The sequence below is a fragment of the Propithecus coquereli genome, unplaced genomic scaffold (genome assembly GCF_000956105.1).
Source record: "Propithecus coquereli isolate 6110/MARCELLA unplaced genomic scaffold, Pcoq_1.0 Scaffold16, whole genome shotgun sequence".
Lineage (NCBI taxonomy): Eukaryota > Metazoa > Chordata > Mammalia > Primates > Indriidae > Propithecus > Propithecus coquereli.
Window position 1 is genome coordinate 8065793 of NW_012140524.1, and position 16028 is coordinate 8081820.

Genomic DNA, 16028 nt, shown 5'->3' on the forward strand with positions numbered 1-16028 from the left:
AAAGAAGACTTTTATTACCAGATATAAAACATGATGAAAATACAAAGAAGTATTTTGTTGGCTTTATTGCCAACAAACACAAGAAGCTTTATAATGTATAAAACTAGGAAGGATTATATTGTCAACAGATGAGATTTAAAGTTTAAGTTTTGTGCAGGAGCATGTTCTGATGACACAGATGCAATGACAGGAAAGCATTCTAGAGTAGTTATAAAGGTTAAGGAGCTGGCACTAGAATGTAAATTGACACACTACTTTCTTCATCAAGAAGTTTAACTTCAAAAAGAGTCAATTGAGCTAAAGAGCAATAAAAACTTTTTTAAAAATTGAATTATGTAAAGGCAATGTGCTAAATGCAAGATTCTCTGTAGTATGTGATGATATAGAAGCCTATAAATTCCTTCCTGTTGTTGCATGCTGAAGTACCATGGTTACCAATTGAAAAAGTCTCAATTGTTATTGTTCTACAGGGTAAGAAACCAGTTTGGTCTAAACTCTTTGAAGAATTCTCAACTTTTTAAAGATGTGAATTAGCCTGACTTGCTTATTGGTCTGATAGCTTTGATATTTTTAATAATATAATCCTCCCTGTAAGAAATATAACTTGTTTTTTAAAGGTAAATAATATTAAATATCAATGTTCCACAGGTACCTCAAATTCAACATTCCACAATTGAATTCATTACTTTTCCCCAAACCTGTTCTTCCTCCTCCTTTTCTTTTCTTGTTACTTGTTGCCACTGTTCACCTGATTACCTAAACCTGAAAGTGAGCCTCAGCACTAATCACCATCCAAGTTATGCTGATTTTACCTCCTCATCATCTCTCATACGTGCTCCTTCTGGTGGCCCTGCCTGCTTCTACCTTGGGTCAGGTCCTGATCCTCTCTACCCTAGACTTCTAACACTTCACCGAGTGGGCCGTTCAGCCGCTGGCCACTGGAATACTCTTTCCAAATGCAAACTTCTTCATGGTAGTTTCCTACTGAAGGCCTTTTGTGAGCTCTTTTACCAGTGGGAGAAATTCCGAAGTCCTTAGAGTGGCATCCAAAGCTCTCCACAATCCAGCTCCTGCACCTGCACCTCTCCAGCCTCAGATCTTTACACCCTCCTAGCATGCCTCACTCCAACCGCACCAGACCGCGTGGGGTGCATGGAGAATGCAGCAGTGTTAAAACTCATCAAGAGGAAGACACCTAGGGCAATATGGTGATGAAAGTGAGGAAAAGGAAGGATAGTTCACTAAGGGGCCTTGTCTTTGTACGGTGGTTGAGGATGAGAGTGAGTCATGGTGGGATTAACTGGCTTTAAGTTTCTGACTAGAATTCTGGTATAGGTTATTCTGTTGCTGTGGAAATACACGTATTATCTGAGGTCAAATGAAGTTTGCTGGATATCACGAAATTTGCAAGTATTAGCACACATATACCAACTTTTTAATTTTTTTATTTCTAATTATGGGTATATAAGAATTATATATTTTTATAGAGTACATGTGATATTTTAATACAGGCATACATTGTGAATTATTTGAATCAGGGTAATTGGGGTATCCATCACCTCAGGCATTATCCTTTCTTTGTGTTAGGAATATTCCAATTCCACATGTTTGGTTATTTTAAAGTATATACTAGGTGATTATAGTCACTTTGTTGTGCTATCAAACTATATTTTTTGCACCCCTTAACTATCCCCACTCTATCCCCTGCTCCCCTTCCCAGCCTCTGATAACCATCATTCTACTCTCTGTCTCCATGAGATCAATTGTTTTTAATAACAATATTAAGCTCCCACATATGAATGAAAACAAGCAATATTTATCTTTCTGTGCTTGATTTATTTCACTTAACATAATGTTCTCTGGTTCCATCCATATTGTTGCAAATGACAGGATTTCATTCTTTTTTGTAGTGATACAATATTCCATTGTGTATATGTACCACAATTTCTTTATCCATTCATCCACTGATAGCCAAGATTGATTCCAAATCTTGGCTATTATGAATAGTGCTGCAATAAACATAGGGGTGCAGATATCCTTTTGATATACTGAATTCCCCTCCTTTGGTCATTTGCCCAGTAGTGGGATTGCTGGATCATAGGGTAGCTTTATTTTCAGTTTTTTGAGGCACCTCCATACTGTTCTCCATAGTGGTTGCACTAATTTACCTTCCCACCAATAGTGTACATGGGTTCCCCTTTCTCTACATCCTCTCCAGCATTCATTGCTTATCTTTTTTTTTTTATTTATTCATTATTCCAGGGTTTTGTGAGGGTACAAACATTGTAGTTACACTTGATGTCTTTGCCTCGCCCAAAGGCATGCCCTTCCCTCCCTTTAGTGCTCCCCGTGTCCTTTAGTTGTAGATTTGCCCCCGCATCCCCCTAATCCCTAGAGAGTATTTCTGCCATGTGATCAACCCAGTGTTGATCAGTTAGTACCAATTTGATGGTGAGTACAAATGGATCCCGTTCTTCTGCTCTTGTGGTGCCCCACTTTGGATAATGGGCTTAAGTTTAATCCAGGAAAATGTAAGAGGTGCTAGATCACTGTCATTTCTTATGATTGAGTAATATTCCATTGTAAACATATACCAAATTTTGATAATCCACTCATGGATTGACGGGCACTTAGGTTGTTTCCACATTCTTGCAATAGTGAATTGTGCTGCCATAAACATTCGGGTGCAGATGTCTTTATCGTAGAATGTTTTGTGCTCTTTTGGGTAGATGCCTAATAGTGCTATTGCTGGATCAAATGGTATTTGTATTTTTAGCTCTCTGAGGTATCTCCAAATTCTTTTCCACAGAGGTTGCACTAATTTGCAGTCCCACCAGCAGTGTAAAAGTGTTCCTGTCTCTCCACATCCTCGCCAACATTGCTTATCTTTTTGATAAAAACCATTTAACTGGGGTGAGATAGTATCTCATTGTAGTTTTGATTTGCATTTCTCTGATGACTAATGATGTTGAGTATTTTTTCATATACCTGTTGGCCATTTGTGTGTCTTCTTTTGAGAAATGTGTATTCAGATCCTTTGCCCATTTTTAAATCAGATTACTTCATTTTTTTCTATTGAGTTGAGGTATTTTATTTACAAATTTGTATAACAACACTGCATTTATCTAGTGCTTTTATTTCCATTATTTTATTTGACCCTCAAAACAGTTATCTCCCAAAAGTTCACTTTCCTTATCTCAGGATTGTTTGCAAGATGTGCTATATGTCTGGTACATAATTAAGCACCAAATGTGTTGTTATTGGTATATCAGGAGGCTCATAATAATTAAATGACTTGCTCAAGGTCACAAAGGTTAAGTTAGTGGCAGATTTAGATACAATGTCTAGATCTTATGACCCCCTCTTTGGTATTCTTTTTACTACACCAGAGTATAATGAGATAATATCTACACATTACTTGATGTGCAGCATCTTTAATTTCCTTGAGTGACTTACCCAAAAGCAAGCTTTGGAATTATTCTAACAGAGAGTTGATTATCAAATTTAAGCAAAATCTACCCCTTGGCTAACATCAAAACACAAATATAAATACTAAATAAATACTATAAATACTTATTTTTTATAGCTCTCATTGCTTCCCAGTGTCTATATTTTACACTTTAGGGTTTCCAGCAGGGAATCTGAGCAGGCTAGCTCCTACCCTTGTGAAGTTCTATGGGGATGTGCTCTCATTTTAATATCGCTTTTTGAAATACTGCTTTCGAGTCCAGTTATATGCTATAGCAAGTATCAGTTTGGGGCCCTCAAGTTAAGGTAGCAGGCATCTGAAGTGAGAACTGGAACAGAAAGAGAATGGCTCTGGGCTGAAGCAGACAGTGATAACCACACCCATCTGTTTTTGTGTTTTTTTATAGAGTTCTGCTGAGGAAGAATCTGAAGCCATAAAAGGTGAACTGGAGATGAAATTATTCAGTGAAACAGTTTCAGCAGGTATTCTAAATTTCATTCTTGGATTTCAACTTTATTGAGATTTTTCTTCTTACTAAAGAAATGCAAAGTCATTGTAAAAAAATTTAGATGTTGCAGAAATACATTTAAAGTGAAAAGTCTTCATAGTCCCTTTTCTAACTAGTGTTAATAGATTTTTAATTTGATTTCTCTCTCTCTCTCTCTTGATTTTTAATAAAACCATAGAATCATATCACACAGGTGTTTTTGTTGAAAATTACTTTTTTCCACCCAATAATATGGTATATACATAGAACACAATACATATTCTACATAAATGAATAATATTCAACACTATTCTAAGTAAGAACACATTGGTAACCTTTTTGTAGAAGCCATATAATTCCATCCAATAATGGAACATTACTTTAATCCCTATTGATAGACAAGTTACTTCTAATTTTTTATTAGTACACACAATAATGTTGTAATGAACTTTTACAAGCACACATACACAATTGAAAATTTCTCAACACTTGTGAGCATTCACAAGTTTTTGTATTCAGTCTTGTCCTGGCAAATAGCAATTGAATATAGTTTAGAAATGTCAAAGTGATAGTGATGTCTAATTTGTCAGTCTTTTACTTTGAGATTTATATACACCTTTTCCATTAACTTTAGCATTGCATTGGGTCATTAAATATGAAATGTCCGATTTCAAATCAAGTTTAGTTTATTATATCTCAAACAAGAAGCAGTACAACTGATCAAAGTATGTGCCTAAACTATCAACACAGTTTTGCCATCTTAACAGTAGCTTGTTTATGCCAACAGCAAAGAAGCCTGGAGAGCTAGTGGCAATGAAACCGCCAAAGGCATTATCCACAGCTTGTTGAGAATTGAATATTTTTCCTTGCAAGAAGTGGCCCAAAGCCTGGATGAAGTTTTAGTCAGTTGGTGCAAGGTTTGGTGAATACAGTCGATGACAGAGAGTTTCCAAGTCCAGCTTCTGTAGTTTGAGCAGCGTTGTTTTTTGCGACATGTGGTCTTGCAAGAGGACTGGCCTATCTCTGTTGACCAATCTTGGTTGCTTAATCACAAGCATCCTCATCATTTTGTCCAAGTGGTTCCAGTAGACACCTACTATAATCAGTTGACTAGGTTTCATGAAGCTGTAGTGGATAATACCAGCACTGGACCACCAAACAGATACCATTAACTTTTTTTTGATGAATATTTGTTTTTGGACTGTGTTTCGGCACTTTGTCTTTATCCAACCATTGTGCAAAATGCTAGCGATTGTCCAAAAGAATCCATTTTTCATCACACCTAACAGTACAGTGTAGAAAAGGTTCACCTTTGTGTCATGACAGCAAAGAAAGGCAAGCTTCAAGACGATTTCTTTTGATGCTCGTTTGATTCATGTGGAACCCACCTATCCAAAGTTTACCTTGCCAATTTGTTTCAAATGGTCCAATATTGCTGGAATAGTAATGTCAAACTTTGCTGCTAATTCATGCATAGGTTGAGATGGATTCACTTTCACTACAGATTTCAGCTCATCATTATCCACCTGGTCTCAGGTCACCCACATGGCTCATTTTCAAGATTAAAATCACCAGAATGGAACTTCTCAAACCAGCAGTGTACTGTGTGTTCATTAGCCACGTCCTTCCCAAACACTTTGTTGATATTTTGAGCTGTCTGCACTGTATTGGTTCCACATTGGAACTCATATTCAAAAATAACACAAATTTAAAAAAAAAAATAATAACACAAATTTTTGACTTACCATGATTTCACAAAAATTGCTCTAAAAATTTTTTTTGAAAGATAATCACAAGCCAAAATGTGCGTTTGAAAGAATGAGGATGTACCTTCACAATAAAAAAAAAGAACTGTCAAAGTGAGATGTCAGAGATATCAACTGTCAAACTTAGTACTTAAAAATCAGACATTCCATACTTAATAACCTATACTTCTTCCAATAACTTCTAAGGAATTTATTTTCTGTGTATTTCTTAGCATATTTTTCTCAACAGTCCTCTTGTCTACTACTTCACTTTTTCCTTTTTTTCCTGTATTTATTTTATTTTATTTCAAAATATTAAGGGGACACAAATGTTTTTGATACATGGCTTGAGTTAGGGCTGTAAATGTGCCCATGACCTGAATAGTGTTCATTGTACCTGTTAGGTGGGTTTTTGCCCCTCTCCTCCCAACTTCTTCACTTTTTCTAACACACTTTTGTTTCAGCAGTCACTGAGGTTTATATCTTTATAGTTTTTCTAAGCTCTTACTGAGTAATTTTACTGCTGGAAATATGACACTGGAGTCAATAAATGAACCTCTGTCAAAAATACCAAACTTTTCTATCTGGTGATCCCCAAATATTACATAACTATCTAAATTTGGACACATTCATTCTTTCTTTTCAGGTAAATTAATTATTAACTAAATATATTTAAAATTAAAGACTGCAATTTATTGATGGCACACAAGAAAAAAAGGGCAATTGCTTAACTGGAATTTGTTTGGTTATTTAGTTTTCAGTGCCTGATCTACATGAGTTAAATTCGGTGTTATCCCAGTGCACTTGCTTTTATGGGAGAGGAAAGTTGTAATAAGAAGTAATCATACTAACAGTTCCTGAGTTTTTGCTATGTTTCTGACACCAGTTCTAAGCTTTTTACATGTATTAACTCACTCCTCTCCCAAATTCTATAAGGTAGCTACTACCATTAGATCCATTTTGTAGAGAAACTGAGAATAGAAAAGTTAATTAGCACATCTTGCCCAAGGTCACACAGCTAATGAAGGGTAAAACCCGTAAGTGGTCTGACTTCCCTTTCTTACCCACTATGCTACATTGAAAGAATTTTGGTTAAGGATGGGAATGGTCCCTGTGATATGGGACTTCAGATATTCCTTCTGATTGTATACCAAAAAATATGGAATCGTATAGAATATAGAATTTCCTAACACCAGAGATTATCCCATCCAGTTTTTTCACTTTCAAGCCTCCATTCCTATTTTTCTATGAGCTGAGCCTACGTTTGTTGAAAAAAAAACATTAGCTTTAATTTCATATATGGACCAAAATTTATTTTTTCACCATACAACTTTTTCTTTTTTTAGATTTTAAGCCTCATAATACCCAATTTTAAGAAATTAATTTGTCAATTATCAAATTTTGTGTTAAGCCTTTTTTTTTTTTTTTTTTTTTGAGACAAGAGTATCGCTCTGTTGCCCTAGCTAAAGTGCAGTGGCATCATCACAGCTTACTGCAACCTCAAACTCCTAGGTTCAAATGATTCTCCTTAATAGTAACACATGCTTATTGTATGAAAATTTCTAAAATCTTAGTATATAAAATAAAAATGAAGCCCTCCCCTGTGCCCCACCATTACACATGCCTATTCCCACTTCCAAGGTTAGCTCTATGAATTGTTTTGAGTTAACCACTTTTTAAAAAGCTTTACTAGCTAGTTAAATAAAAAAATTCCTTTACCAGTACTAGAATTTTTTCATTTTCCTCCTAAGAAAATACAAAAATGTTGTGATCTATTTAGAAACTGTATTAATCTGATTAATTTTAGCACACTTGTTGCTGATAGAGGATGCTCCTCAAAAGCCAGATCTCTTTGAAGACAATGAGGTGGATTTATGCCAATTCACACCTCTGGGTGGAGTGTACCACTTGGATATTTTGGAGCTTCCCCCACAGTGTAAACCAGTGAAGGGCTGGATGATTGTGGAAGTAGGTTGATTCTTGAATCAAAACTTATAAGTAAAATAGTTTCTCATACTTTTACTTTATTTCAAATTATCTAACATCTAATGAGCTTTAATCCTTATTAAACAAGCACAAAGGAAAAAATGTAATTTTAAATAGTCTTAAGTGTATGAGTACTGAAAATTTGAATCAGATGGTAAAGAATCTAATATGAATTTTAAAACTGGAATTCAAATATAGTAACTTAATTGTAAACCTATATCATTATGTTTCGATAGTGCCAATTTGGCTTTAATAATGGTAGTCTAATATTCTAGCGTATGTACCCAATTATGTTGTCATAGCCCACTACCCTCCCCCTTCTACCTTCTCCCTCTCCTCTCCCCTCCTGCACAGCATGGTCATTGATTGCCAGGTACTTCTCACCCTCAATCCCGTCCATTAAGGACCTTGGTGCATTCTTGTATTAGAGAAATATTTATCAACTTTTTTTTCCTATTATTGTCCCCCAAGGATTTTTTTCCTAGTTGCCCCTCTCAATAAAATTTTAATTTCCTCTTTATCCATAGGTGGGTCCCAGCCTGAGCTGGAGTTTTCAGGGATCTATCTAAAGATCTGCTGTTTTTGAATTTTATCAGAGTGTCCCGAGACCACTCCATGCTCTCCATTTAAACCCAAAGAATCCTCCTTCAAACCTATTTTTCTCTCCTACAACAAAGAGGCTTTCCTCCTTTTTTCAAGGCTTTGTTCAATAACCTCCCACCTCCTCTAGAATTTTGTCCCATTGAATTTTTTTTCTCTATTTTCTAACATTTTTAATTTTCTCCCTTCCCTAGATCATTCTCTACTGCATTCAGATAATGCACAAATCTCCCTTATCCCAGAAAAAATTGCTGCCTGCTTAATTCACTTTTCATCCATTCATTTCTATACTTCTCAAAAGGTTGTCTGCACTTCTTTCTGTCTTCACCTACATGCCTTTACCAAGGTATTAGAACATGCAATTTGGGGTCCCATGGATCTGTTTTTGAATTCTGGTGCCTCCTTGAAGTCATCTTATAATCTTCGGCAAAGTACTCTCTTAGTTATTACTGTCTTTGTTAAATACAGGCCTTTAGGATTGCTCGGAGGAATAAAATAATGAATAAGCCCCAGCATAGAAACTGGCCCATTGGAAGTTCTGTAATAACCTTCAAATTTAGTGCTTTTCCCCCCCTCAATCATTTATCTTTTTAGATTTTGTTGTGACATTGTTAGTTAATCTATAGATAAATGGGACCAAACTGCAGTGCTTATTATAATAAAAATAGCTATATAGCTTATTCAGTAATATTTACATTTTTAACCATTACCACTCAACTTCTAACTTTGTGTTGTTTTGGTCATTTTTAAAAGATACTCAAAGAAGGATTACAGAAATACAAGTATCCTCCAGAAACTACAGAGGAGTATGATCCAGAAAATGTTTTCCCACCTATAGATGTCACACTTGAGGTTCACGAGAATGTAATCTTTTTTGAGGATCCTATGGTTGTGAGGTGGGATGCTGAAGGTACAGCAATGCCTTAACCAGCTTTTATAATTATGTAATAAAAAGAGGGATAATAATACAGATCCTTAAATTGAAACAGAAAATGTAGTATATAAACTGAGTTTTTATCTTACATATTTCTATACCAGTTCTAGGGTCTTGTGTTTGCTCTTGATGGGAATAAATAGAGGTTGGAGTTTAAAAACGTATTGGGTTTTATAATTATTAGTTTCTAAACTGTTTATTAATGTATCTGCCATAGTGTCTGAACAATTACTTTATAATTATATCATTATGTTTCAAAATAAGGAAATGAATGAAAATATCAAGGTAATTTAGCAAATCAAAAACAAACAAATGAAGAGCCTACTCTCTCATGAAATAAATAATTCAGATTTGGGTGATTAATATTTGATTATTTTGATGTTAATCATTTATAAATTGCAAACAAGTATTAGGGATAGGGAATGGGCAAAATGGGAAATATGAGAAAGAGGAAAACTAGCCATGATATGCCTTTTTAAATTTTTGATTCTTAAACCATGGGAAATTATTGCTTATTCTAAATATTAAATAAATATTAATAAAGTTAGAAGTACCAACAGAGATATAAACAATGATTTGTTAATCATTAACAAACACCTCCTTTGGGGTAGGCTTGCTGAATTTTGAAAGGTCTTAGTCTTGTGAATTAATGTATGCACTTTTAAGGATCCTAGATGTAAGCTGTATAACTTTGTTTTTTTTTTTAAGTTGTGGTTTTTTTTTTTTAGTTTTTTTTTTTTTTTGGTGACAGGGTCTTGCTATGTTGCCCCAGCTAGAGTGCAGCGGCATCATCATAGCTCACTACAACCTCAAACTCCTAGGCTCAAGCCATCCTCCTGCCTTAGCCTCCCAAGTAGCTAGAACTACAGGCCCACACCGCTGCACCCAGATAATTTTTTTATTTTTTGTAGAGACGGTCATGCTCTTATTCAGACTGGTCTCCAGCTCCTGAGCTCAAGCAATCCTCTGGCTTCAGCCTCCCAGAGTGCTAAGATTACAAGCATGAGCCACCGTGCCCAGCCTGTATAGCTTTGTTTTTAAGGATTGTTTTACATTTATCTATTTGTGAAGGGGTTTACAGACTTGGTGATACTCTGGGAACAGATACACACTTGGTGATAATCTGGGAACAGATAAAATCAAGGAGGCACAGAGCTCTTACATATTCTACTTAATTATTAGGAATTTAAGAATTTAGGAACAGAGAATTTAGGACCATCTATCAAGAAGAGTAAATATTTTGTAGTTTAAACTTTATGAATGTCCCAGTGCTCCACATTTTTGCTTGTGTAGACAGAGCCACAAGATATTATTTATATTCTAGAAATAGTTTAGGTATTTAAAAACAGTAAATTTTTAACAACATATTAAACTATAAAATACATCAAAATGGAAAATTATGTAATTTCTTCTTTCATATTGCTTTAGAGGTGTCACTTAAATGGTAATCCAAGAATAAGACCCCATCTCTACAAAAAATAGAAAAAATTAGCCAGGTGTGGCGGTGCACACCCGTAGTCCCAACTATTCGGGAGGCTGAGGCAGTAGGATTATTGAGCCCAGGAGTTTGAGGTTGCAGTGAGTTATGATGATGCTACTGTACTCTAGCCAGGGTGACAGAGCAAGATCCTGTCTCAAAAAAAAAAAAAAAAATGAATGTTCCTGAATATTTATCACATTAAAAATTATTCACACTAAATTAGAATTAGACAAGGTAAATTATCCCACATAATTCAGAGAAATATAACTGTACAAAATTTGACTCTATAACTGCAGTAATCAGACAACAGTAATTCACAACTCTAGTAATTTTTAAATTATAGGGAAACTTTTTGCCAGGAAATACTAGAAATTTGGAGAATTTATTGATAGGCAATAATTTTTACCATTACAAATTAAAATAAATTTTGTTAATATAGAAGCAAAAAGAATTAAAAATAATGTAGTTCATCAGTATAACTATATTTATTATATTGAATTTAAGAGAAAAAACTAGTCATGGAACCCTCCATATGAGAAGAGGAAAGAGAGCCAAATAGAAGTGGAGAGTGTCTGGGAAGAGAATGGTTCATTCATTTGTCCTGTAAAGATCTAAACAATGAGAAATACAGAGATAAATGAGATAACTCCTTCTTCTGGGAGTTTTCAAAGTTGTAGGGGAGCTGAGGGTAGGGGTTGGGGGGAAACATCATACTGTAATACAGCATAGCAGGGTGCTAGAATAGATGCAAAGTACTCTAGAGCCTGGCAGGGACAGGGGCCATCTAAAGAGTCACAGAAGAATTCTCATTGGGTGGAATATTGAGCAGGGCCTTAGAAATCGAACAGAACATTTGCATGCAAGACTTCGTGAAGATACATGTTTTCGGTTCTCTTGAGGATATACCTAGGAGTGGAATTGCTGGGTTGAATGATAAATTTATATTTGACTTTTTAAAAAACTGCCAAACTTTTTCAAAGTAGCTGTACCATTTTACATGTCTGCCAGCAGTGTTTGAGGTTTCCTATTTGTCCACATCCTTGACATTTGTTATCTGTCCTTTTGATTATAGCCCTTCTAGGGGGTGTGAAGTGGTATCTCATTGTGGTTTTAGTTTATATTTCCCTAATGACTAATAATGTTAAACATCTTTTTATGTACTTATTAGCCTTTCTTCTAGATAGCCTATATCTTCTTTGGTGAAATGTTTATTCACATCATTTACCCACTTTTAAATTGAGTTGTGTTTTTTATTGAGTTGTAAGAGACACAAAAGATTACCTAGTATGTGACTGCATTTGTATGAAAAGTCCAAAAAAGGCAAATATTTAGAGACTGGAAGTATATTAATGGTTGCCTGGGGCTAGAGGTGTGAATGGGAATTAACCGTATATGCACATAAGGGATCTAATCAGGGGGATAAAAATGTTCTAAATCTGCATTGTGGTGATTTTTTCACAACTGGGTAAATTTACAAACATTTAATTGTATACTTAAAACAGGTGAATTTTAAAGTTGTTTTAAAATAAAGGTTAAAAGAGTTTTCTTTATAAGATTAGAGAAGAGTATTCTAGGAAGAAAGATCTGCATGTGCAAAGACCGAGAGATGTGTGTTGTTGTTAGGGAAGGAAAAAAGTGGGGCTGAAAACAGGTGTGAGAAGTGATAAGGGACGGAGCCAGAAAAGTGAATCAAAGTTTCATTCTGACAGTTCTACTTCTAATGCTGAGTTTGGACTTGATCTTGTAGGCAGGGGAAGTCTCCCAGCACAGTTGGCCTTTTGTTGAGATTCTATTCTAAACATAAAAGGTCAATTTATACACATAAAAAATATTTGGGTAGTTTCATTCACCTTATTTTTTATAGGAAAAAAAATGAAACTAATGTCACTTTCTTCATTTATTATAAAGGTAAACATTGGAGAACTGATGGCATCAGCAATGTATCTTACAACCAAGAAGAAAGACTTATAACATTCTGCTTGGAGACCTTTGGCCCTGTTACCTTGATTCAAGATACTCATATTAACATGCCATACCAGTCATGGGAACTAAGACCACTGGATGTAAATAAAGTACTTTTGATAGTGACTACAGTATTTACTGAGATTCAGATACAAATTAAGGTGAGTTACTCTCACCTCTTTGATAGATATAATTGAGTGTATCAAAGCAGTCAGTCACTGTTGATTTATATATTGAAATGTCTTTTATAACTACATTTAAAGTGTACCTGGAGCTATAATTTCTAAATGAAATATTAATTGGATAATTAAATAGGCAATAACATATAAATAGCAAGGCTCAAACCCTAAAGTTACTAGGGATAGGTCAACTAATGAACTGACAAGCCTGGTTGCAGTGTGAATTTCAGAGAGTTTTTGATCCACCCTAAAGAGGCTCCCTGATCCTTACCATTCAGCCATTTCAAATCCCCTTGGAGGCTGGTTTCTCTCTGAATGAGCCTCTATTTCTTTTTAGTCAGCAATTACGTAGCCTGAAATTTATGGAGACAGAAGATTGGTGGTTGGCTGGGGCTGGAGGTAAGAATGGGAATTAACTGTAAATGGGCATAAGGGATCTTACTGGGAGGGATGAAAATGTTCTAAAACTGATTTATGGTGATATATGTACTACTCAGTAAAGTTACTAAAAATCACTGGATTGTATACTTGAAACGGATGACTTTTGTTACCAAAAGGTTGGCACTTGTCCCCCAAGGCTGCATCAGAAGAATAAGCACAAGTGGTTTGAGGAAAAGGAAAGAGAAGTTTATTTATTTGCCAGAAAATGAGGAGGTTGGCAAACTCCCATCTTAAAGTACCAACATCCTGCTTCTGAGCAGAAATATAGGGCTTGTAAAGAGAATGGTTCTGATTAATCCCATCTTCAGCTAAGACAATCTTATGACCCCCACCCAGACAATTCCCTTGAGCCATTTCCTATGTTACAAAGAACAAAGGACACTCCCCTTTCCCCCTTCTGACCACTGGTCTGAGGCAGGGATGTAGGTTTTAGTTCTCAAAAAAGTTGAAGGGGTTTTGAAGAGACAGAAAACATTTTTACCCTTTTTGAGGCCATTCTATTATGATATGTAAAATAAATCTTAATGTTGTTCTTAAAAAGAGAGATAGCCTGGAATTTCTTATTGAATGTAGCAGAAGACTAGAATATTGTTAAACATTACTTTTAAAACCGGATGAGATGGGAGATGGGGATCTCAGGGTAATCAGTCTACAAGGGCCCTTAAAATGCTTCTGGTCTACCCTTACGTCTTACAGAGAGGGAAACTGATGCCCAAAGAGATCAGGAGATTAAGTGACTTTTCCGAAATGGTGTAAGGGCTTATAGTTTGGGAGCCTACTGTTAGGCTTCCCCTGTACCATTCCAGCAGCCCTGAAGACCCCTGACTCTTCTTCTAATCCCATGGAAGGATAAAAACACCTTCACAGTGTTCATTTATTAATATGAAGATTGAAACAACAAAGATTACTCAGTGTACATTTTCAGGTCAGATTTTAAAGGTACATCTGTGCTGTCTAATATAGTATCTACTTGCCACATGTGGCTACTGAGCTTTAAAAATGTGACTAGTGCAAATTAATATGTACTATAACTGTAAAATACATATCATATTTAGAATACTTGATGTAAAAAAAGAATGTAAACTGTCTCTTAATAATTTTATACTGATTACATATTGAAATATTTTAGATATATTGGGTTAAGTAAAATATATTAACATTAAAAAAATTCCAGATGGTAGATGTGAATTCCATACCTTCAAATTGCCACTTTACGAAACTTTATAACTGGATAATAGTTTTACATCATTATGTTAAATTTTACATGTAAAAAATTAAGAATGATGCTTGAAATTAGTCATGATTTTTATCAAATAGCTATTTTAATTCAATGTGAACATACACAGATTCTCAGGTCATAACTTATAAAATCAGAGGAGATTTGGGAGATCCTTTACTCCATTCCCTTGATGGTTCAGATGAAGCCCAAAAAGAGTTATTAATAGTAAACTGCTTACAGTAACATGGGGACTTTGGGATGGAGCTCCCAGATCAGGCCTAACACATGCCTGCCCTGTACTCTTTTAAATATAGTGATAAATGATTAAAAATATAAAGAATCTAAAGGCTGGGCCTGAAATGATACTGAAGTAATAATCTCAACTTACATAAAAGCATTTTTTTTCTTATTTAACCTAGGAAAACCTCTGCATGTTATCTTCAATCAAACTAAAAGACAAAAAAGAATATTCCTCTATTTTGGAAGGAAAATGGATGACTCCTTTTTCTTTCATTATGGCTTTGAAGGAAGCTGGACTGAATATCTTCCCTAGTGTACACTCTCATTTTTATGTTGCCATAAACACTAAGGCAAGAAGGAATCTTTGCAAATTTAATGTAGGGGACATTTAGAATGTTAGCAAGTATTAAATTTTATATAATATTGTGTACACCGTGAGTTTTATACAGGATTATATAGTTGAGAAAGGAAGGAAAGAATAAGTGAAAAGACCAGAAATCCAGAGTTCTCTCATGTTTAGTAATTTTCCCCAAGAAAGTAAGCCTGTAGTATGATCTTTATATTGACAAATGGAGTGTTTCCATAGCTGATCAGTTTATTGCAAAGGTAGTCTAAGTGACTTCTCATCTTATATATTTTCTTTCTTTTTCCATGACTGGATATATGTAAGATTTCTTAAAAGGGTAAATAACTCTGCACTTTCCTCAACCTGGTAAATTAGGCAAAATTAAACATATACAAGGACCACCAATGTACAAAACTCACTTTCTTTGGTTTCTTGGCAGAGCCTCCATGTCTGTATACTGTATCATGTTATTGATAAGGTTTTAGTACCAATACTATGATGTTCTGGTTACTAAGCCTTGTAGTATAGTTTTAAGTCTGGTAATATGATGCCTACAGATTTGTTCTTTTGTTTAAGATTGCTTTGGCTATTCAGGCCCTTTTCTGGTTCCAAACAAAGCATAGAATTATGTTTTCTAGATCTGTGAAATATGACATTGGTATTTTGGTGGAGATTGCTTTGACTCTTTAAATCATTTTGGGCAGTATAGACATTTTTATGATGTTGATTTTACCAATCCATGAGCATGATTTTTTTATTTGTGTCACTTCGATTTCTTTCATCAGTGTTTTCATAGTTCTTCTCGTATAAATCTTTCACCTCCTTGGTTAACTATATTCCTAAGTATTTTATTTTCTTTGTAGTGATTGTGAATGGTATTGAGTCTTTGCTTTGACTCTCAGCTTGACTGTTACTGGTATATAGAAATGCCACTGATGTG

General features: G+C 35.0%; 1 protein-coding gene across 1 annotated transcript in view; it reads left to right on the plus strand.

Moving 5' to 3' along the window:
* The window catches only part of CASC1 (cancer susceptibility candidate 1), a 59153-nt gene extending 46440 nt beyond the window's left edge, over positions 1 to 12713 (plus strand). Inside the window, exons 10-13 of the mRNA XM_012640967.1 lie at positions 3876 to 3951; positions 7509 to 7669; positions 9041 to 9187; positions 12601 to 12713. Of these exons, the coding sequence (XP_012496421.1) occupies positions 3876 to 3951; positions 7509 to 7669; positions 9041 to 9187; positions 12601 to 12672 (456 nt within the window). The 3' untranslated portion in view covers positions 12673 to 12713. The remainder of the gene's footprint in view (positions 1 to 3875; positions 3952 to 7508; positions 7670 to 9040; positions 9188 to 12600) is intronic.
* Positions 12714 to 16028: the final 3315 nt, after the last annotated feature.